Source organism: Saccopteryx bilineata, chromosome 1 (assembly GCF_036850765.1).
Source record: "Saccopteryx bilineata isolate mSacBil1 chromosome 1, mSacBil1_pri_phased_curated, whole genome shotgun sequence".
Classification (NCBI taxonomy): Eukaryota; Metazoa; Chordata; class Mammalia; order Chiroptera; family Emballonuridae; genus Saccopteryx; species Saccopteryx bilineata.
In genome coordinates this window covers 62,587,028-62,610,269 of record NC_089490.1, presented here as the reverse complement: position 1 = coordinate 62,610,269, position 23,242 = coordinate 62,587,028, and the positions used below count along the sequence as shown (strand labels likewise).

General features: G+C 42.6%; 1 protein-coding gene across 1 annotated transcript in view; it reads left to right on the top strand.

Moving 5' to 3' along the window:
• Positions 1 to 10,130: 10,130 nt before the first annotated feature.
• The window catches only part of GABRR1 (gamma-aminobutyric acid type A receptor subunit rho1), a 37,140-nt gene continuing 24,028 nt past the window's right edge, over positions 10,131 to 23,242 (top strand). The window contains exon 1 of the mRNA XM_066254256.1: positions 10,131 to 10,440. Coding sequence (XP_066110353.1) covers positions 10,337 to 10,440 — 104 coding nt within the window. The 5' untranslated portion in view covers positions 10,131 to 10,336. The remainder of the gene's footprint in view (positions 10,441 to 23,242) is intronic.

Genomic DNA, 23,242 nt, shown 5'->3' with positions numbered 1-23,242 from the left:
CATATCATCTGCAAATAATGATAGTTTTACTTCTTCTTTTCCAATTTAGATGCCTTTTATTTCTTCTTGTCTGACTGCTATGGCTAGGACTTCCAGAACTATGTTGAATAAGTGGTGAAAGGCAGCACGCCTGCCTTGTTCCTGATCTTAAGGGATTGCTTTTCATTTTTGCCCATTGAGTATGATGTTGGCTGTGGGTTTGTCATAGATGGCCTTTATCATGTTGAGGTATGTTCCCCGTATTCCCACTTTGCTAAGAGTTTTGATCAAAAATGGGTGCTGAATGTTGGAGAGGCTGTGGAGAAAAAGGAACCCTCATACACTGTTGGTGGGAATGTAAAGTAGTACAACCATTATGGAAGAAAGTATGGTGGTTTCTCAAAAAACTGAAAATAGAACTACCTTATGACCCAGCAATCCCTCTACTGGGTATATATCCCAAAAACTCAGAAACATTGATACGTAAAGACACATGCAGCCCCATGTTTATTGCAGCATTGTTCACAGTGGCCAGGACATGGAAACAACCAAAAATCCCATCAATAGATGACTGGATAAAGAAGATGTGGCACATATACACTATGGAATACTACTCAGCCATAAGAATTGATGACATCGGAACATTTACAGCAAAATGGTGGGATCTTGATAACATGATACAAAGCGAAATAAGTAAATCAGAAAAAACCAAGAACTGCATTATTCCATACGTAGGTGGGACATAAAAGTGAAACTAAGAGACATTGATAAAAGTGTGGTGGTTATGGGGGGGAGGGGGGAATGGGAGAGGGAAAGGGGGTGGGGAGGGGCACAAAGAAAACAAGATAGAAGGTGACAGAGGACAATCTGACTTTGGGTGGTGGGTATGCAACATAATTGAATGACAAGATAACCTGGACTTGTTATCTTTGAATATATGTATCCTGATTTATTGATGTCACCCCATTAAAAAAATAAAATTATTAAAAAAAAATGGGTGCTGGATTTTATCAAATGCTTTTTCTGCATCTATTAAAATTATCATGTGGTTTTTCTCCTTCCTTTTGTTTATGTGGTGAATCACATTAATTGATTTACAAATGATGTACCATCCTTGCCTCCCCACAATAAATCCCACTTGATCATGATGTATGATTTTTTTCATGTATTGCTGGATCCGGTTTGCTAATATATATATATATATATATATATATATATATATATATATATATATATATATTTGCATTCTTCTGAAGCTGGAAATGAGGAGAGACAGTCAGACAGACTCCCACATGCGCCCGACTGGGATCCACCCGGCACACCCCACCAGGGGCGACGCTCTGCCCACCAGGGGGTGATGCTCTGCCCCTCCAGGGCGTCGCTCTGCTGCGACCAGAGCCACTCTAGTGCCTGGGGCAGAGGCCAAGGAGCCATCCCCAGCGCCCGGGCCATCCTTGCTCCAATGGAGCCTCGGCTGCGGGATGGGAAGAGAGAGACAGAGAGGAAGGAGGGGGGGTGTGGAGAAGCAAATGGGTGCTTCTCCTATGTGCCCTGGCCAGGAATCAAACCCGGTCCCCCACACGCCAGGCCGACGCTCCACCGCTGAGCCAACTGGCCAGGGCCAGGTTTGCTAATATTTTGTTGAGGATTTTAGCATCTAAATTTATCAGGGATATTGGCCTATAATTTTCTTTCTTTGTGTTGTCTTTGCCTGGTTTTGGAATCAGAATTATGCTCACCTCATAAAAGGAACTTGGAAGTGTTCCTTCCTCTTGAACTTTTTGAAATAGCTTGAGAAGAATAGAAGTTAGTTCTTTGAATATTTGGTAGAATTCACAAGTGAAGCCATCGGGCCCAGGGGTTTTGTTTTTTGGGAGTTTTTTGATTACTGTTTCGATCTCTTTGGTTGTAATCTGTCTGTTTAGGTTTTCTGGTTCTTCCAGATTGATTTTTGGAAGATTATATGTTTCAAGGAACTTGTCCATTTCACCTAGGTTGTTTAATTTTTTGGCATACAGTTCTTCATAGTATTTTCTTACAATATTTTGTATTTCTGTTGTGTTGGTTGTTATTTCTCCACTCTCATTTATAATTTTATTTATTTGAGTCCTCTTTTTTTCTTGGTGAGTCTTGTTGTCGGGAGCCAATCCACTAGTGCTGGCTAACAAGGTCACAGCAGAAGAAGATCCACAACTGCTGGTTGACAAAGTCACAGCAGAAGAAGACCTATGCCTGCTGGTTAATAAAGTCACCTCAGTGAAGACTAACAGCTGCAGGTTGACAAAGTCACCGCAAAGGAAAGGCACAACGATACTTCCCCCTTTTGACCTTTTTGAATTAATCTGGCCTTATATCCCCCCTTTTCTGGGTGTGTGCTATCATTTATGGCACAGGGATAATAGTACCATACTTTCCCTGTAGATTCGTAGTAATATCTTTGGAAATGAGACAGAGGGTGTGAGTTCCACAGAAAAGCCTGTAAGCCCCTTGAACTGGGCTCATAGACATAAGAGGCTGGCTATGATATCCCTCATAAAGGGTTAAGTTGGTAGGAGAACTTCTTCTTATTAATCATGTTAGAAAGAATAGATTGTGACTTATGACTAGGTAGGAAACAGTAACTATACACAGAGCACCTTTCAGCCTTCACTTAATTCATCACTTTTCCTCCCTAGCCTTCTCATGTGGTAGAGTAAAGAAACTTTCCATTCTTCTTGCATACCCGACCTGCAGGTGGTGGAACATTCTGAGAAAAGTAAAGTTAGAACTTAATTAGTGTATGAATATAGTAATAAATAAAATTTGACTAGACAATAGTATCCTAGACAAGGTAGAGTTATTAATCAGCACTGACCTTTTGGAAGTTTGTATCAATATTGTTATTGCTGTTCAAGTTATTGTATAATTGTACTTTGAATGACTTATAGTTTATAGAAATGAATTAACTGTTACCTAGAAAATGTAACCATAGTGAAACAAAAACAATGATTAATCAATGTATTCTGAATACCATGTGATTGTAACTTAATGTGTGTGCATAAAAGGAAAGCTAGACCAGCAATTGAGAGAGATGCCTGGCAGTAAATGCTAACTGGAGAATAAAGAGAAAGAAAATAATTCTGCTCTCTCACTCGATTTGTGCCGACGCCGTCTCTTCCTGTGGGACCCCTGGATTCCCCCCGGGGCTGGACCCCGGCATCTTGTTAAAGGTTTGTCGATTTTGTTTACCCTTTCAAAGAACCAGCTCTTGGTTTCATTGATCCTCCGTATTGTTTCTTTAGCTTCTATGTCATTTAGTTCCACTCTGATCTTTATTATTTCCTTCCTTCTATTACCTCTGGGTCTTACTTGCTGTTATTTTTCTAGTTCTTTTAGATGAAGGGTTAGGTTGTTTATTTGAGCTTTTGCAAGCTTCTTAAGGAATGCCTGTAGTGCTATGAACTTACCTCTCAGGACTGCTTTTGCTGTGTCCCATAAATTTTGAGTTGTTGTTTGCTCATTATCATTAGTTTCTAGGAATTTTTTTATTTCTTCTTTGATTTCATTGTTAACTCATTCGTTGTTTAATAACATGCTATTTAGTCTCCATGTGTTTGAGTATTCTTCAGTTTTTCTGTTGTAGTTGATTTCTAGTTTCATGCCATTGTGATCAGAGAAAATGCTTGATATGATTTCAATCTTCTTAAATTTGTTGAGACTGCTTTTGTATCCTAACATGTGGTCTATCCTAGAGAATGTACCATGAGCACTTGAAAAAAATGTATTTTCTGCTGCCTTAGGATGAAAGGTTCTGAAGATATCTATTAAATCAAGTTGATCTAGTGTGTCCTTTAAGTCTGCTGTTTCTTTGTTAATTTTCTTTCCTGAGGATCTATCTAGTGATGTTAGTGGAGTATTGAAATCTCCTACTATTATAGTATTGCTGTTGATCTCACCCTTTATATCCATCAAAGTCTGCTTTATATATTTAGGTGCTCCTATATTAGGTGAGTAAATATTTTTGATGGTTATATCTTCCTGTTAGGTTGCTCCCTTTATCATTATGTAATGACCTTCTTTATCTCTTACTATAGTTTTTGTTTTAAAGTCCATTTTATCTGATATAAGTATTGCTACCCCAGCTTTGTTTTCATTTCCATTTGCATGAAATATTTTTTTCATCCTTTTACCTTCAGTCTATGTGCATCTTTTGTTTTAAAGTGTGTCTCTTGTAGACAGCATATGTATGGGTCCTGTTTTCTTATCCAAGCAGCTACCCTATGTCTTTTGATTGGATTATTTAATCCATTTACATTTAAGGTTATTATTGATATGTAGTTGTTTATTGCCATTTTATTCTTTAAAGCTGTATTCCTTTTTGCTATCTTCTTTTCCCTCTTTGATCTGTTTACAACAGGCCCCTTAAGATTTCCTGCAGAATTGGTTTAGTTGTAATGAATTCCTTGAGTTTTTTTGTCTGGGAAGCTTTTTATTTCTCCTTTAATTTTAAATGATAACCTTACTGGATAAAGTAGTGTTGGTTGTAGGCTCTTGTTCTGCATTACTTTGACTATTTCTTGCCAATCCCCTCTGGCCTCAAATGTTTCTGTTGAGAAGTCGGATGTTATCCTTATCAGGGCTCCTTTGTAGGTGATAGCCTTCTTTTCTCTAGCAGCTTTTAATATTTTCTCTTTATTGCTTAGCTTTGGTATTTTAATTATGATGTGTCTTGGTGTAGGTCTCTTTGGATTTCTCTTTAATGGAGTTCTCTGTGCTTCTTGAACTTGTGAGATACTTCCTTGCATCAATTTAGGGAAGTTTTTAGCTATGATTTGATTGAATAAAGTTTCTATTTCTTGTTCTTTCTCTTCTTCTTCAGGAACCCCTATGATACGGACGCTATTTCTCTTCATGTTGTCACAGAGCTCTGTCACAGAACTCTCTCAGAGTTTCCTCAGACTTTTTGAGTCTCTTTTCTTTTTTCTGCTCTGCTTCCGTGTCTTTGTTCATCTTGTCCTCCAACTTGCTGATTCAATCCTCAGCTTCATCCATCCTGCTTTTTTTCCTTCCACTGTGGTCTTCATTTCTGATACTGTATTTGTCACCTCCGACTGATTCTTTTTTAATATTTCAAGGTCCTTTTTTATACTTGCTACCTCTTTATTTAGGTGATCGTAATGACCATCCATTGTTGTTCTAAGATCCCTAAGCATCCTAACAATCATTATTTTAAACTCTGCATCTGGCAGTTTGGTTATTTCCATATCACTCAGTTCCTTTTCTGGAGATTTCTCTTGTGGTTTCATTTGGATTGCACGTCTCTGTCTTCTCATTATGTCTGTGTGTTTGGGTGTGTTGTTTGTAGGGCTGGTTTAGTCTAGGTTTGGTGTTGTCTGCGTTCGATTTTCAGTTGTGTTATTTCTAGGTCTTCTTGGGTTGGCATCAGCTGTTGTTTGTAATCCACTGTCAGGTTTGGCTTTTCTAGTAGAGCCTCTTTGAAGTCTTGATTTGTTTGTTTTCTTCTTAGTGATCTCGGTGGTAGTCTTGTCTACTGATCTCAGCAGGGGGCTTATTTGAAACTGTTTCCAGGAATGTGGTGGGTGTAACCTGAGACTCTGAAGGCCTGATCTGCCAGTTACTCTCTCTGGGGGTGGGGTGCTTTATCTGTTTCAGTAGGGGGAGGTGTATCTCAGATCTCCATGGAGACCTGAATTACTGCCCCTCCTCCCCACTTCTTGTTTTCAGCTGTGTCTTCTTGCACTGATTGGAGCTGGAGAGATATCTTGAGATGGGTGACCTGGAACCACTTGTGTTATGTGGAAGGATCAACCCCTTCCCCAGCTCTGGCCACCTCCAGCACTGGATGAGTCAGCTTCTCAGGTCCTCCCATGCATTCTTCTGCCAGTCACCATCTGTCTCTCTCTCCCCCCTTTCCTTGTGGAAGATAAGCCAGCCCTTTTAACGCACCTCATTCTCAGGTCCCCAGGCAAGTGGCTGTGAGCTATATTTACTACTCTTTTCCTTGGAATGAGAACCCTTCTGGGCTCTCAGCCTCACACCCCCTTTGTTCCTCTAAGCAAGGGAGACTCATCACTCCTCAGCGCTCCCTACCAGGCTCAGTGTGGCTTCTTCTTTGCTCCTTGGTTTTTGAGAGCTGTTCTTGTAGTCCAGAGTTGGTTTTTCAAGCTGATTGTTCCTAAATTAATTTATAATCCAGTTTGGTGGTGTGAGCTGGGAGTCTGTGCATCTGCCTACTCTGCTGCCATCTTCAGGTGTCTTTCCAACACTTCTTATTACTGTCTTCTTGATAATAGCTAATCTAACAGATGTGAGGTGGTGTTTCCTTGTAATTCTTTTTTTTTTTTTTTTGAGAGAGAGAAAGATGAGAAGCATCAAACTTGCAGTTGTATCACTTTAGTTGTTTATTGGTTGCTTCTCATATGTGCCTTGATGGGGGGCTCCAGCTGAGCAGGTGACCCCTTGCTCAAGCCAATGATCTTTGGGCTCAAACCAGTGACACTGAGCTTCAAGCAGGTGACCTTTGGGTCAAGCTGGCAACCTTGGGATCATGTTGATGATCCTGTGCTCAAGTTGGTAACCCCATGCTCAGGCTGGTGAGCCTATGTTCAAGCTGAACCACACTCAAGCCGGCAACCTTGGGGTTTTGAACCGGGGATGCTCACCCACTGCGCTGTCAGTCAGGCTCATTGTAGTTTTGATTTGCATTTTTCTAATATTTAGTGAAGATGAACATCTTTTTATATATCTGTTTATATTGCTGTTAATATGTCTTCATGAGGGCAGTGTCTGTTCAGGTTCTCTCACTATTTTTTAATTGAATTGTTTGTTTGTTGTTGAATTTTATGAGTTATTTTATATTATTGAAGGTAATCTCATTTACATAAAGTCAGCTGACTGTAGAAGTGAACCACATCTACAAAATACCTTTCCCTCAAGACCCAGATTTGATTAAATAACTGGGTACTATGGCCTTGCCAAAATCATACATGAAACTGACCATCAAGGCAGGAAACTATCACATCTAACACAGTGTCTAGACCATAGTGAGGGGGGAGGAAGGAAAGCAGAGAAACTAGCAAAGCTAGACAGGGTCACAAGGCCGGGATACAGAGCTTAGCTTTTATTTAAATTTCTTGGGAAACCACAGATGTTATTAGTAGTAGTGGAAGGTTTCTTCAACTTATAGCTAAAAATCTGTATTATATTTTGCTTTTCTGCACCCACTGACAATCAGTAAGATCCAAATTTTAAAAGTATAGCACTCTGGCTGCTCTCTGGGGAATTACATCGGGAGTGTATCAGCCAGGGTCCAGTTGAGAGGCAGAAACCATGCCAGCAATATGAACAGGGAATATTAAAATGGGGAGTGTTTAACTAGGTACAAGGTGTTAACTGTTAAAAAAAGGTGGAAGACTCTGAAGTATGTACACATGTAGCAACCGCAGAGTCAGCCACCGGGCTGAGGAAAAGGTAAGGAAGAAAGGAACATAGAAACACAGAGGCAGCCCTGTGAGGTCTGAGGTTCGGGCTTTGAAGAGAAGGTGTAGCTGCTGCAGGCACAAGTTGCCTGCCAGTGGGAGGAAGAAGAAACTGCTGGGGGCTGCTCACAGGAACAATGAGAACCTCAGCCACCTGGGGACACAGTTGGGAGCAGCTGCACACTGCACCCCTTGCTGCCACCTGAGAAAACATGAAGAAAATTCTCTTCTCCTTCCTCTAGTCTTGCAGACTCTGTCCATCACCCTATTTTGGCAGTTCTGAGCATTGTATTGGTTGGCAAAGGATAAAGGGGGTTTGCAGAGTCCACCCCTAGTTTCACAAAGTAAGGTAAAGAAAGGTGAGCTTGAAGCTGAGAGGCAATAAAGTGATAATTGGCAGTTAGACAAGGACGGACACAGGGGACTCATTAGAAAGCTATGGCAGGGGTCCAGGGGAGACTGATGGGGCCTGGATAAAGGTGATGGCGGAGCAGTTGGAGAAGTGGACTCAATTGTTGGACATAGCTGCTTTAATTTATTCATTTTAGAGAAGAGAAAGAGAGGGAGAGAGAGAGAGAGAGAAAGGGGGAGGAGCAGGAAGCATCAACTCCCATATGTGCCTTGACCAGGCAAGCCCAGGGTTTCGAACTGGCAACCTCAGTGTTTTCAGGTCGACGCTTGATCCACTGCACCACCATAGGTCAGGCGGACATAGCTGCTTTAAATAAATGCTAGTTTGCCTTCTTAACCATTCATATAAGAAGAGAGTATGGAAAAAAATTTATGATATGATTCAGATTCTTGATATTCCAGAAATAATTCCAAACATGAAGTCTTACTGGCAGCATTTATTAACCCATTTATTTATGCAGTGAAAGAAATAAAGAAGACGTAATATCTGGAGAGATATTTCATGCTCATGGATAAGAAGACTTAATATTATTAAGATCTCAGTTCTTCCCAACTTGATCTACAGATTCAATGCAATCCCAATCAAATTCCAAGCAAGTTATTTTTATGGATATTGATGAGCTGATTGTAAATTTTATATGATATGACAAAAGACTCAGAATAGACCACACAATATTGAAGGAGAAAAACAAATTTGGAGGACTGACAGTACCTGACTTTAAGACTTATCATAAAGCTACAGTCATCAAGGCAGTGTAACATTGTTGAAAGGGTAGGTGGCAGACCAATAAAACAGAGTGGAGATCTGAGAAACAGTCTCATATAAATGTAGTCAGCTGATTTTTGACAAAGGAGCAAAAGCCATTCAATGAAAAGAGGATGGTCTTTTCAAAAAACAATGCTGGAAAACCTAGACACACACATCTATTTATGAAGCAAATATTTATTGATTTCTACTATATGTAAGTATAGCCAACCTTTGTTCTTTAAACTAGGCTTTTTACACCTAGTTAAATGAGCATCCTTCTCAACTATGACATTCTAGGCCTTAATTGCATAACTGATTCTTCTAACTGAAGAGGAGCAGAATATGCCACCTCCAAATAGGTGACTTAGGCATATTAACTATTTTGACTTAATGTTACCTGAGAAACTGCTAGAAGGACACTTGGACCTTCCTTTGTACCCTGGAATCAGGAAATAAAACATCCCGTGTGAAAGGAGGGTAAAGACATCTTAATCACCAGAGATAGGGAATTTAGGACCAAGAAGGCTGTGTAAACAAACCTTGTTACTTCTTCATAATTTGCTACTCTGAGCTCCCATCTTTGTCTTTTTAATTCTTTACAAATGTATTGTTTCTTTGTCTAAAAGGTAGAAAAGTTGTCTGCTCTCGTCATTTCTTTGAGTCTCATCTTTTTATGGGGCTTGTGCACGTATGAAACTGTTTATTTTTCTCCTATTAATATGTCTTGTGTTAACTTAATTATTAGACCAACCAAAGAACCTAGAATGAAAGATGGAAAAAATTTTTCTCCTCTACACAGGGGCCTATCAAGCAGATTGCCTATCGAGGGATCAGGTGACTCCTGAGTGCTGGGTAAGATTCCATCTCTGGGGAGAGCCAAAACTAATTAAGTGTTGGTTCGGTGAGGTGGGGCTCAGGGTCAATAACTGCCTTTGGGCCTGTTGTCTTGTTTTTAACAATAGATAACACAGACTTAATAACTATTATTAATTTATGACTGGTATTTTTCAAATGTAAAAAGTCTGATGGGGTTCATAATAGGAATAATACAAGTGACAAAGAAATTTACTTCTTTCTGCGCAAAACAAAGGAAAAAAAATCCTCTTCCCCTATGCCCTGCCAATATCAGCCATTTATAGACAACCTGCCCAAGTAAGGAGCTCTGAAATTCCAGATACAGCCACAGGAAGAAGTGGGGGCAGGGAGCTGTCCAAATCTAGCCCTCAGCTAAAGCAAATAGTAATGGCTCAGAGCTTAAAATAGATGCAGAGAAGCACATTAATATGGCACACAAAGCAGTTCAGCACCGCTGACATTTCTCGTTGAGGATATTGCTTTGGTCCGTTTTCACTTGCTTCTTGTTTTGATTCGTTGAACCAGAAAATACAGACTTTAATGTACATATTTACTACATCTGATGATGAACTAATTTAGGACAGTCAAAATAATTGTTGGACAGGGACACAGGACTTCAACTTCAGTTCAGAAAATCCCTGACATCTGACGTAGGAGGATTTATAGGTTTAGTGGAAATTGCTTTCTCCTGCTCTCCAGATTATATGCTGTGGATTGGCGTTTTTTTCCCCCCTGCCTGAGTAAACATCCTTTTAATAATGAACAGACCAATAATGTCTTAAGAGAGAAAAAGAAGGGCCTTTCCCTTTTGCTGCTATTTGAGAGAACTGTTTGGATTTGGAAACCCGTGTTGGCTGTCCAGAATATGAAAGCTGGTGTCTTCCTTCTGTGGTGGGGATGGGTCGTGGCCACTGAAAGCAGGGTGCCCTGGCAAGGACGAGAAATCCACGAGATGCCTAAGAAGGGCAGGTGAGTGGACATTGGGGGAGAGGACTCAGGGGAAAGTGTGCGGAGTGAGTGGCTGACGCTGTCCTGAGTCTTTCCCAGTGTGTGGTGCTTTATGTGGATGCCTTTTCCCTCCTCTGCCCTTTGTTTTCCCGTTTCCCTCCTTTCAGGAAGTTAGAAGTATGCTTTATTTTTCTGTGATGCTAGATCAGATACACTGTTATCATTGCATATTACTAAATCTCTTATAAATTTTCCTAGGTGAAAGATTCTGGGGAAAAGAATATAGTAAAGGTACTTCTTTTTCTTAATTAAAGGCAATTATCTGAGATCTGCATCTTATGCTGGAACTCATCTGCAAACCCTCAAATAACTAATGGGACTTCTAATTAGTGAGAATATTTCTATTAGTTCTAATTATTTCTGCTGGATTTGTGGGTCCTATTCAAAAACATGTAAAAGAAAATAAAGCTGGTTTCGTCAAGCTATAATGGCTAGAAGGGTCATTAAATAGTCCTCTACTAATAACTTGGGAGGGTGCAAGGCTAGACCTGCCTGCAGACCAGCTTGCTTGCTCGTTGCCAACACAGTACGTGCTGTCCTGGCCGTACCAGCCCTAGAGGAGGGAGCTTAGGCAGAGCCAGACGGTCTCTTCCACACTCAGAGTCACTTAGGCAGCTGTGATGACAGCACAGGTAATGCTCAGAGTCACTTAGGCAGCTCTGATGACAGCACAGGTAATGGAAGTGCATATCTGCACAGCTGCTTGCCCAATAGTCATCAATACAACATTTGGGGGAAACCTAATCCAGCCCTCTGTCTTTTCTGATGAGGAAATAAATGGAGGCAGGAAGGGCTTTCTTCACTCTTGGTTCTTTATCAGCCTTAGGTCCAAATTGAGCTTCAGCTTTCTTTATCTCTGGATGTAAATATGAACAGAGGTCGGAAATATGAACAAATACAAAAGGAAATCCAGCTCTGTGGAGTTTGGGGCCAGTGGGGGTGGGGCTGGCATCTGGCTCCGCAATGCCCCCCTCCTGGGTTTGAGAGAGCCCTTCACGCATGGGCTCCTGCACAGCGGGCTGTGGCTCAGCACTTGGTACTGGCTGTTCCAGCGACATCACAGAACTGGGAGCTGAGATATCTAGCGGCCATGGGGAGTCCTGGGCACTGAGAGAGACTGCTGTGCACAAGCCACATGCCCTGCTTCTGTCAGAGTCAGAAGTTGCTTGAACACGCAGTGGAATTTGTGGAGCAGTGCAGCCATAGAGGTTATTTGAACCAAATGTGCTCACGAGGATTAAAAGCAACAACAGCAACAAACTATTGGTTGTCATCAAAAACTTCTCAGCCTCCCTCCCAAGCCAGTCCGAGTGGTGACTTAGTGGTAAACACCAATGATGAAGAGAAGTCCTGGAGAGCAAATCACATTTTCTTTTAAAAATTACTTTAAGAACTGTCCATTTTTTTGTAACGATAAAAGACATATATGACCATTATTTAAATTTTCTTAAATAGGAAAAGAGTTTTAAAAAACACACAAATCACCCATAATCCCCAAACCCAGAAATAACCTTGACAGTTTTGTATCTTTTTTCCAGTGTTTTTTTTCTTCTAAGCATATATAGTATATTAACTAGTTTGGGAGCATTCTGTGCATATAGTTTTGTAACCTTATTGTATTTCATATAATTTTGTCAGCATGTTTACTTATTTATCATTTGAATGGCTGCATATAATGCACAATATGCATAATAATGCACAATGTACCACCGTTGAAGCCGTTTCCTCTATTTTGTAGACATTAAGATTCTCCCTTTGTTATTATAAATACTATATAAATATTCTGCAGGAATACCTTCGTACAAAAGACTCTTTGTCTACACACACAATTATTTAACTAGGCTAGACTCCCGGAAGTATACTGGCTCAAATGGCATGAGAACATTCAGAGCTCCAGACATATTCAGCAGAACTGCTTTTCAGATTTATGGCTCCAACATATTGCTCTCATCAGCCAGGTTGTTTTCATTTTACGTAGCCTAAACTTTTTAAGGGTTGACTTAATTTCATCCAGACTCTAAACTCGTAAATTGGTGGTAATTTATGTCCAGGCTTCTTTCCATGGTTTATACTAGTAAACCGGAAGCAAGGGGAACACATGCCCAGAACAGGGGTGAGGCAGGTGAGGTGCCTATAATGCAAAATTTAAGGAAGCCTTTGCAGGACCCTGAAAGTGTGTGTATTCTTATATTTTGCATCTCATTTGCCTCACTCTAGTTTCTCCCCTGGCAAATAATTCATTTGTTTTTCTCAAGATCTCCATGGTAGATCTCCCTTCACAAATCGTGCTGGGTAAAGATCAGAATGCCAGGGCACTGGGCAATGTTTCTAGAATAAATCAGTATTTATGGTCTTTTCCTCCTCCCTGGAAGAATGGAGACATAGCCTGCTGACACCACAGGCCCTGGACACATGTCAGCTTGTGCTCTGGGAGGGCAAACTGATCCTACCAGAAGCTGCAAGTATCATTATCACGCTTGCTTTACTGCACTAAAGACTTCACATTCGGCCCTGGCTGGTTGGCTCAGTGGTAGAGCGTCGGCCCGGCGTGCAGGAGTCCCAGGTTCGATTCCCGGCCAGGGCACACAGGAGAAGCGCCCATCTGCTCCTCCACCCTCCCCCTCTCCTTTCTTTCTTTCTCTCTCTTCCCCTCCCACAGCCAAGGCTCCATTGGAGCAAAGTTGACCCGGGCGCTGAGGATGGCTCTATGGCCTCTGCCTCAGGCGCTAGAATGGCTCTGGTTGCAACAGAGCAACGCCCCAGATGGGCCGAGCACCGCCCCCTGGTAGGCATGCCGGGTGGATCCCGGTCAGGCACAAAGGGGAGTCTGTCTGACTGCCTCCCCGTTTCCAACTTCAGGGAAAAAAAAAAGACTTCACATTTATCATGAAGGTAAAGAATCTCTAAATAGTTTCAGCTGATTTCCGTTTTGGAGTGATCGCACTGGCGGCAGTTTTGTGGAAGGATGGGACGGTGCTAGAGGGGAGACAGAGAGAATAATCCAGAGACTGTGCCTTAGACCAGATGAGGGATGGTGACAGCTTGAACTGGGGTACTAGTGGCGTGAACAGGGATCAGAAAGACGGACCTGAGAGCCGTAAGGAGGCAGAACTGCCAGAACTAGTTTGGGCGACTGTCCAGCAGGTGTTCGGATTGTATGACTGGGTAGCAGGTGGTGTCCAGGAAAGGAGACAGGAGAAGGAACAGGTTTAGAGGAACGATGATGAGTTCAGTATGAACACGTGGACCTGGGTACGCTTGCAAGATAGCAAGAGATAGTTGTCCAGTCGGCAGGCAGGCCTATAGGTCTCCGGCTCAGGAGGGAAATCAGGCCCACAGATTTAAAGGGAGCTGTCCTAAGCGGTGGTAGAGGAGGTGACTCAAAGATCGCATGTAGCCTGAAATAAAAAGCAAGATCAAGGACAGAACCTTGGGGAAGAGCAACATTTAAGGAGAGAATAGAGGAAGAGGACTTGGGGAAGAAAGCTGGAAACAAGGGCCTGGAGAAATAGGTGTACAACTGGAATAGAGAGGTATCAAAAATGCTAAGAAAGTCATTTATTCAACACTTATCAAATGCCTGTTATGTTACCCATGCTGAAAAAACTAGAGACTAGGCCCATGTGCAACCTTAAGTGGGCAGCAGGGCAGACTCAGCTGGTCTGGCCTGGGTCTCCCTCGACTGCCCTTCTCTTGTCTTGGTGACACTGGCCTCCTTGCGACTCCTCAAGCACACCCAGCGTGTCCCACCTCATGGCTTTGGTCTTTGCTGTGTCTCTGCGTGGAGCTGGCTGTTCTCTCAGCTTCTTTAGGCCTCCACTTGAATGTCACCCTCCCAGAGAAGTATAAATATAAACCAATATAAAACAACCACCTTGGCACCCACTCCCTTACACCTAACCCTGCTTACCATCAAAGCCCCGAGCTTATATCCAGGTAAGGTAAGCTGGAACCCTGGTGTGTGTCCACGAGGATTTCCTTTGAAGTTTTGTCTTGGGCTCAAACATTTACAGGCGACTCCACGAATCTATCACCAAGGCTCCCAAGCCAGAAGGGACAGTGGTGGGAATACAGGCTACCAACACTAAGGCCTGGCTTTGGGACTTGGCACTGCTGCATTCTCACTCTGTGACTTTGAACAAGTCACTGGGCACCTTCAAGCCTGTATCTTCTTTAGAATGGAGTCAATTATGTCTGTCACCTCCGGGTTACTGTAAGGATTGTGTGAGCCAATGTATGTGAAAGCACTTTGGCTATTGTAAATCTCAATAAAGCATTAAGTTGCTGGGCCTCACTTGTCCATCCTATGATGGGCACAGACAGAAACTGCCAGTGCAGACACTCACCCATCAGGAACCCCTTCGGGCTTGTCTCTGCTTTGAGGACAGTTATACTATGCATACCGCCTGGTAACTCTCCCCTGATCTGCAGACCTGGAGGCCCCACCTGAATGTCTTGCTCCTTCTGAACTCACATTGGTTTAAGCTATTGACATGATGCAACGGAGTAATGTTTCTAAATTGTAATCAAAGTTTTAGAGCATGGCCAGAAATCAACCTGGAGCTTAACTTCAGCAATTCCCAGGATGCTCCTTTTTCTTCTCTGTGAATGTCAGGAAAGCACGATCCCACGTCCAGCTTTCGGGGCTCTCCTGTGTGCCAGGTTTTCTTTGCTGCTGGGTCCTTAAGTTTCTTGATCTGTAGTTCATCTGGGTCTGTAGGTTTTAGTTCCATTAAAACAAAATTAGAAGACGGCCTGGCGTGTAGAAGTCCCGGGTTCAATTCCCGGCCAGGGCACACAGGAGAAGCGCCCATTTGCTTTTCCACCCCTCCCCCTCTTCTTCCTCCCTGTCTCTCTCTTCCTCTCCCGCAGCCTAGGCTCCATTGGAGCAAAGATGGCCCGGGCGCTGGGGATGGCTCCTTGGCCTCTGCCCCAGGCGCTAGAGTGGCTCTGCAGAGCGACACCCCGGAGGGGCAGAGCATCGCCCCCTGGTGGGCAGAGCGTCGCCCCCTGGTGGGCGTGCTGGGTGGATCCCGGTCAGGAGCATGCGGGAGTCTGTCTGACTGTCTCTCCCGGTTTCTAGCTTCAGAAAAATACAAAAAAAAAAAAAGAAAAGAAAAGAAAGAAAACAAAATTAGAAGAGCAACTCTTGATGTTGGCTGAGGAAATCAGAAAGCTATTGATGGCTGGGTCCCACCCTTGGTCTGGGGGGGTGGCCTGGGAGTTTTTAGGCTTCTCGAGTATTCCAATATGCAACCAAGCCTGAGAAACACTGCATAAGATTATCTCGTGCTATCACTTTCACTAGACTGGGCAGCAGCTAATTATTTTCAATCTTCCCATCCCAATTTGAAGCTGTTTGTTTTTTTTAAATGGAGAGTATCAAAGTGAAATCAGAGTCCGTTAGCAGGATCTCAGCCTAATTGCCCTTGTTTGTTAACAGGGCCCTGTGTTCAGGTTCAACAAAAAGTTGTCTCAAATGTCATTCTATATCATCATAACTTGGGACATCTTTGTGCTTTCTTTATAATTTTCCAGAAACACATTTAATAAATGAACTTATTTAATAAGTGAGTGGGTACCAGTTTTGTGCATGGTCCATGCTAACTTCTTTGTGAGGGTAAAGATAAGTTAGGACTTTCCACATCTAACCCAAATTTCAGGCAATGGGAGTCAAATCTTTCATTATCAACTCTGCTTTTAATCCCTTGACCCAGACTCTCCGGGTTTGACTTCTGGCTCCATCACTTTTACAAGTTGTTCAAACCCTCTTTGTCTTAGTTTTCCATGTATAAATGTGGATAATGATAAGGCCTGCCTCACAGGATTGTTATGAGGACTAAGCCAAGTTAGTACATGTCCTTGAGTTGGCGTGTTAACAGGCAAACACTGTTTGCTATTCCTATTGTTTTCTGTGTGTCAGACTTCATTTCAAGGTGTCATAATATCCCTGGCTGGTAATTATACGATGCTAATTACATGAAAAATAGTTCATGGTATATTGTAACTTGAGTTTAAAAGCAAGTTACAGTGTCTCTCTCTCTCTCTCTCTCTCTCTTCTGTGAGGATAGATACAGAAAGACAGGTTATTTCTGAGTGGTTTTCATCCTCTACTTTATGCTTAAATCTATTTTCTAAATTTATTAGCTTGGGCATGTAAACAGAAAAAGTTATTTTAAAACATTAAACAATAATAATATAAAGATTTTAAGGATTCAATGAATCTTTTCTAGGCTAAAATCTAAGCTTCATGAAGGTAAAGGCGGTGGCATCTCAGAATTTGCAAATCTCCCATTGGTCAGTGCCAGTTCTGTTGAGGCCGTCCCAAAACCCAGATAGAAACCAGGCCAAAGTACAATATTTCCATTCCAAAGCCCTCTTTCAGGCCTTATTGCCTCCCTAGGCACCCAGCTAACGGGATGATTCCTTCCTTCTTTTTTCCTTTTTCTTTCTTTTCTTCTTTTTTCTTAATTTTTAAAATTTATTGTGTTAACATGGATTCAAGTGTTCCACTCAATATGACACCCTCACCCCACAACCATTACACCCCCTCTGTCTTCCTCCCCCTAACTCCCGCACCCCTTCCCTCTGGGGCTTGCTGTTCTGTTATTTGTATGTATGTGTTACATATATATTGTTTCACTAATCCCTTTACCTTCTCTGGTCCCATTCCCTCATCCCCCTTCCCTCTGACTGCTGTCCCTCTGCTCCCTGTGACCCTGCCTCTGCCTCTATTCCATTCCTCAGTTCACCTTGTTCATTAGATTCCATATATAAGAGAGATCATATGATATTTTTCTTTCTCTGCCTGGCTTATGTCACTTAGCATAATAATCTCCAGGTTCATCCATGTTGTCACTAAAGGTAAGATTTCCTTCTTTTTCACAGCCGCGTAGTATTCCATTGTGTATATGTGCCAAGCTTTTTAATCTACTTGTCCACTGATGGACATTTGGGCTGTTTCTAGATCTTGGCTATTGTAAACAATGCTGCAATAAACATGGGGGTGCATTTCTTCTTTTGAATCGGTGTTTTGCGATTCTTAGGATATATTCCTAAAAGTGGGATAGCTGGGTCAAAAGGCAGTTCCACTTTTAATTTTTTGAGGAAATGCCATACTGTTTCTCACAGTGGTTGTACAAGTCTGCATTCCCACCAGCAGTACAGGAGGGTCCCCTTTTCTCCACATCCTTGCCAGCACTTGTGTGTTGATTTGTTAATGAGACCATTCTGACAGGTGTGAGGTGATGTCCCATTGTGGTTTTAATTTGTATTTCTCTGATGACTAATGATGCTGAACATTTTTTCATATGCCTATTGGCCATCTGTATGTCCTCTTTAAAGAAGTGTCTATTCATCTTCTTGACCCATTTTTAAATTGGATTATTTACCTTCCTGGCGTTAAGTTTTAGGAGTTCTTTACGTTCTCCCATTGTGTGGGTTGTCTTTCTATCTTGTTACTGGTGTCTTTTGCTGTGCAAAAGCTTTTTAGTTTGATATAGTCCCATTAGTTTATTTTGTCCTTTATTTCATTTGGCTGTGGAGATATATCAACAAAAATATTGCTACGAGATATGACAGAGAGCTTACTGCCTATGTTTTTTTCCAAGATGTTTATGGTTTCACGAGTTACATTTAAGTCTTTTATCCATTTTGAGTTTGTTTTTATGAATGGTATAAGTTGATGGTGTAGTTTCATTTCTTTGCATGTACCTGTCCAATATTCCCAACACCATTTATTAAAGAGATTGTCTTTACTCCACTATATGCTCTTACCTCCTTTGTCAAATATCAATTGATCATAAAGGCATGGGTTTATTTCTGGGTTCTCTGTTCTGTTCCATTGATCTACATATTTGTTCTTATGCCAGTATCAAGCTGTTTTGATTACAGTGGACTTGTAGTATAACTTGTTATCAGAAAGTGTGATACATCCCATTTTGCTTTTCATTTTCAAGATTGCTGAGGCTATTTCGGTTCGTTTTTGGTTCCATATAAATTTTTGGAATATTTGTTCTCTAGCTTTAAAGTATACCATTGGTATTTTAATAGAAATTGCATTGAATCTATAGATTACTTTGGGTAGTATAGACATTTTAATGGTGTTTATTCTTCCTATCCATGAATATGGTATATACTTTCACTTATTTGTATCTTCCTTGATTTCTTTTTTCACTGTCTCATAATTTTCCAAGTACAAGTCTTTTACCTCCTTGGTTAAATTTACTCCTAGGTACTTTTTTGATGTTGTTGTTGCAGTAGTGAAGGGAATTGTTTCTTTACTTTCTCTTTCTGACAGTTTATTTTTGGTGTATAAAAATGCCACTGGTTTCTGAATATTAATTTTATATCCTGCCACCTTGCCAAATTCATTTATCAGGTCGATTAGTTTTTTTATTGAAACTTTAGGGGTTTTTATGTACAGTATCATGCCATCAGCCAATGATGATAGTTTTAGTTTTACTTCTTCTTTTCCAATTTGGATGCCTTTTATTTCTTCTTCTTGTCTGACTGCTGTGGCTAGGACTTCCAGAACTATGTTGAATAAGAGTGGTGAAAGGGGGCACCCCTGCCTTGTTCCTGTTCTTAAGGGGTTTGCTTTTCATTTTTGCCCATTGAGTATGATGTTGGCTGTGGGTTTGTCATAGATGGCCTTTATCATGTTGAGGTAAGTTCCCTATATTCCCACTTTGCTGAGAGTTTTGATCTTAAATGGCTGCTGGATTTTATCAAATGCTTTTTCTGTGTCTATTGATATTATCATGTGGTTTTTATTCTTCCTTTTGTTTATGTGATGAATCACATTGACTGATTTGTGAATATTGTACCAGCCTTGCCTCCCAAGAATAAATCCCACTTGATCATGATGTATGATTTTTTTCATGTATTGCTGGATCCAATTTGCTAATATTTTGTTGAGAATTTTAGCATCTATGTTCATCAGGGATATTGGCCTATACCCCTGGTCGGCAAACTGCGGCTTGCGAGCCATATGCAGCTCTTTGGCCCCTTGAGTGTGGCTTTCCCACAAAATACCATGTGCAGGTGCTACCTCGATAGGGAATATACCTACCTATATAGTTTAAGTTTAAAAAATTTGGCTCTCGCCCTGGCCGGTTGGCTCAGCGGTAGAGCGTCGGCCTAGCGTGCAGAGGACCCGGGTTCAATTCCCGGCCAGGGCACACAGGAGAAGCGCTCATTTGCTTCTCCACCCCTCCGCTGCGCTTTCCTCTCTGTCTCTCCCTTCCCCTCCCGCAGCCAAGGCTCCATTGGAGCAAAGATGGCCCGGGCGCTGGGGATGGCTCTGTGGCCTCTGCCTCAGGCGCTAGAGTGGCTCTGGTCGCAACATGGTGACGCCCAGGATGGGCAGAGCATCGCCCCCTGGTGGGCAGAGCATCGCCCCTGGTGGGCGTGCCGGGTGGATCCCAGTCGGGCGCATGCGGGAGTCTGTCTGACTGTCTCTCCCTGTTTCCAGCTTCAGAAAAATGAAAAAAAAAAAAAAATTTGGCTCTCAAAAGAAATTTCAATCAATATACTGTTGATATTTGGCTCTGTTGACTAATGAGTTTGCTGACCGCTGGCATATACTTTTCTTTCTTGTAGTGTCTTTACCTGGTTTGAAGTCTTCCCTCTTCTTGGAATTTTTTGGAATAGCTTAAGAAGGATAGGTATTAGTTCTTCTTTGAATGTTTTGTAAAATTCGCCTGTGAAGCCATCTGGTCCAAGACTTGTTTGCTGGGAGTTTTTTGATAACTCTTTTAATTTTACTTGTTGTATTTAGTTTGTTTAGGTTTTCTGATTCTTCCAGATTCAGTTTTGAATGATTGTAGGTTTCTAGGATTTTATCCATTTTGCCTAGGTTGTCCAATTATTTGGCATATAGATTTTTATAGTATTTTCTTACAATCCTTAGTATTTCTGTGGTGTCAGTTGCTACTTCTTAACGTTCATATCTAATTTTACTAACTTGGGTTCTCTCTCTCTCTTTTTTTATTGATGAGTCTGGTTAAAGGTTTGTCAACCTAGTTTACCTTTTCAGAGAACCAGCTTTTGGTTTCATTGATCTTTTGTATTGTTTTTTTTTTTAGCCTCTATGTCATTTATTTCTGCTCTGATCTTTATTATTTTCTTCCTTCTACTACTGTTGTTCTTTTTCTAGTTCTTTTTAGGTGCAGGGTTAGGTTGTTTATTTGAGCTTTTTCTTGCTTCTTTTTTTTTTGACAGAGACAGAGAGAAAGTCAGAGAGAGAGAGACAGACAGGAAGGGAGAGAGAGGAGAAGCATCAATTCTTCATTGCAGCTCCTTAGTTGTTCCTTGATTGTTTTCTCATATGCTTTGACTGGGGGGCTACAGCAGAGTGAGTAACCCCTTGCTCAATCTGGTGACCATGGGCTCAAGCCAGTGACCTTGGGCTTCAAGCCAGTGACCTATGGGCTCAAGCCAGCAACTATGGGGTCATGTCTATGATCCCATGCTCAAGCCAGTAACCCTGCACTGAAGCTGGTGAGCCTGGGGTCAAGCCGGATCAGCCCGCACTCAAGCTGGCCAACTCGGGATTTCGAACTTGAAGCCTCCACATCCCAGTCCAATGCTCTATCCACTGTGCCACCACCCTGTCAGGCTCATTTAGTTGTTTTTCTAGGGATTTCTCTTGTTGATTCATTTGAGTCATATTTCTTTGCCTGTATATTAATTAGGTAGTGTTTTCTGACTTAGAAATTTGTTGTGGCGTTTTTATGAGGAAGATGACCTCAGCGGTACTGACCTCTAGGCCACTTGAATTCCTTCATCTATGAATGCCTCTCTATTTATTTATTTTTCTGAAGTGAGAAGCAGGGAGGCAGAGAGACAGATTCCTGCATGTACCCGACCGGCATCCACCCGGCATGCCCACTAGGGGGCAATGCTCTGCCCATCTGGAGCATTGCTCTGTTGCAACCAGAGCCATTCTAGCACCTGAGGCAGAGGCCATGGAGCCATCTTCAATGCCTGGGCCAACTCTGCTCCAGTGAAGCCTTGGCTGCGGGAGGGGAAGAGAGAAACAGAAAGAAAAGGAGAGGGAGAAGGGTGGAGAAGCAGATGGGTGCTTCTCCTGTGTGCCCTGCCCAGGACTTCCACATGTTGGGCCAATGCTGTACCACTGAACCAAGTGGCTAGGGCCTAGGAATGCTTCTTGAGGGTAGCATTTACCCTCCTGTTGTATGTGAGTATTGAATGCAGTTGGTACTCATGGGTGCAATTATCCCTTTAGGCTGGCTGGCTCTAAGGGTCAACCTTAATCTTATGTATTAGACACTGTGCAGTATCTGTCCTGTTGGGCCTATTTATTCTCCACAGTTTCTGGTGCCTACTGGACTCCTCCTTTGGCTGCTTGTGTAGTTAGCTGAGTCTAGCATTGGTGCTGTCTACCACCTACTAGTAGTTGTGTTGGTCCTAGATCTTTTTGGGTTGGCATCAGCTGTTGTTTATAACCTGCCACAGGCTACCTGTCTGAAGCTACTGCTCTGTCCTCTGTTTGTGTATGTGTTTTCTGTGTCTGGGTAGTGTGGAAGGGGCTTACCTGTGTAGAAGGATCAGCTTCGTCCTGCTTAGAGATGACGGCAGCTCCATAAAAGCCCCAAGCTCCATGAGATTTGCCTCCACTTTTCAGCTGTTCCACCTTCTCTTGTAGCTACCTGGTCTTCCCACAGAAGCTTCTGTAGAAAGAGTATAGTGTGGGCTCAGATTGACCTCACCCCACCAACCCCTCCACAGGTTGCAAGTTTGGTGAGTTAGGGCAGCTGAGGTTTGGATTACAATGTTAGTGGTCTCTTGGTCAGGAGCTCAGTATGGGGAAAGTGGCCCCTACTCCAGAGCCTAGTCCCTCAGCCACTGCTGGATACTCAAATTTTATTTCTCCACAGCAAGGTTCAGATTGAGTGGGGCCGACAGTCCCCTCTACAGAAGTTCATAAAGCTGGTGAAACCCTGGTCTCAGGGAGAAAGACTGAGAGAGTCCTCCCCTGGGGCTGACTGTGCCCCTCCCAGAAAGGGGCTAAGCCCCTTGACCAGACCCAACTATAGGCTTGTGGGGACCCACACTTTAATTGTCTGTGCTCCAAGCCTCTCTCCCTTCCCCCTGTGGAATCTAACCCAGTGGGGCAGGACATCCAGCTACCGGGCCAGCTGACTGTGAAGCTCTCTACCTTATGTAATGCACTAAAGCCGCCATGCCAGGGCTCATTACAGAAAGTGAAACTCGTCTCAACTGGGCCAGATGTGAAGAACCCTTCCTTAGCACACACCACCAGCAAGGGCTGTTAGGTCCTGAACCAATGCTCTCCACAGCTGGCCACTGGATGTTCCGGGCCTGGGCCTCCCTGGAGGGAACTCGGCACAGACCAGTGAGAGACACTGTCTGTGACTGGACTTCAGGAATCTTCTTGGAGCTACAAGCAACCCAGAGTTTGTGGCTACCTTTGCTGTGCCCAGGTGTATATGGAAATACCAAGCAGCACCCCTAGGCTGGCTTTACCCACTCTGGGCCTGGGGGTAGGTCTGCAAAAGGCCAAGGTTCCTTAAGCATTGCCTCCTACAGCTTCTGTCTGCTGGCTGCTTGTTGGGCTCAGTCACTGAAATAAAACCTCTGGTAGAGTCTAGAGCCTGGGATTAAGAAGGGTGGTGGGTGTAGCTTGACCACAGGTGTCAGTCTGTCCAGACTTTTTTCACAGACCTCAGTAGGGTGTGGCCCCCTGGAGTCCAGTGGGTGTGGCCTCTGAGACCCA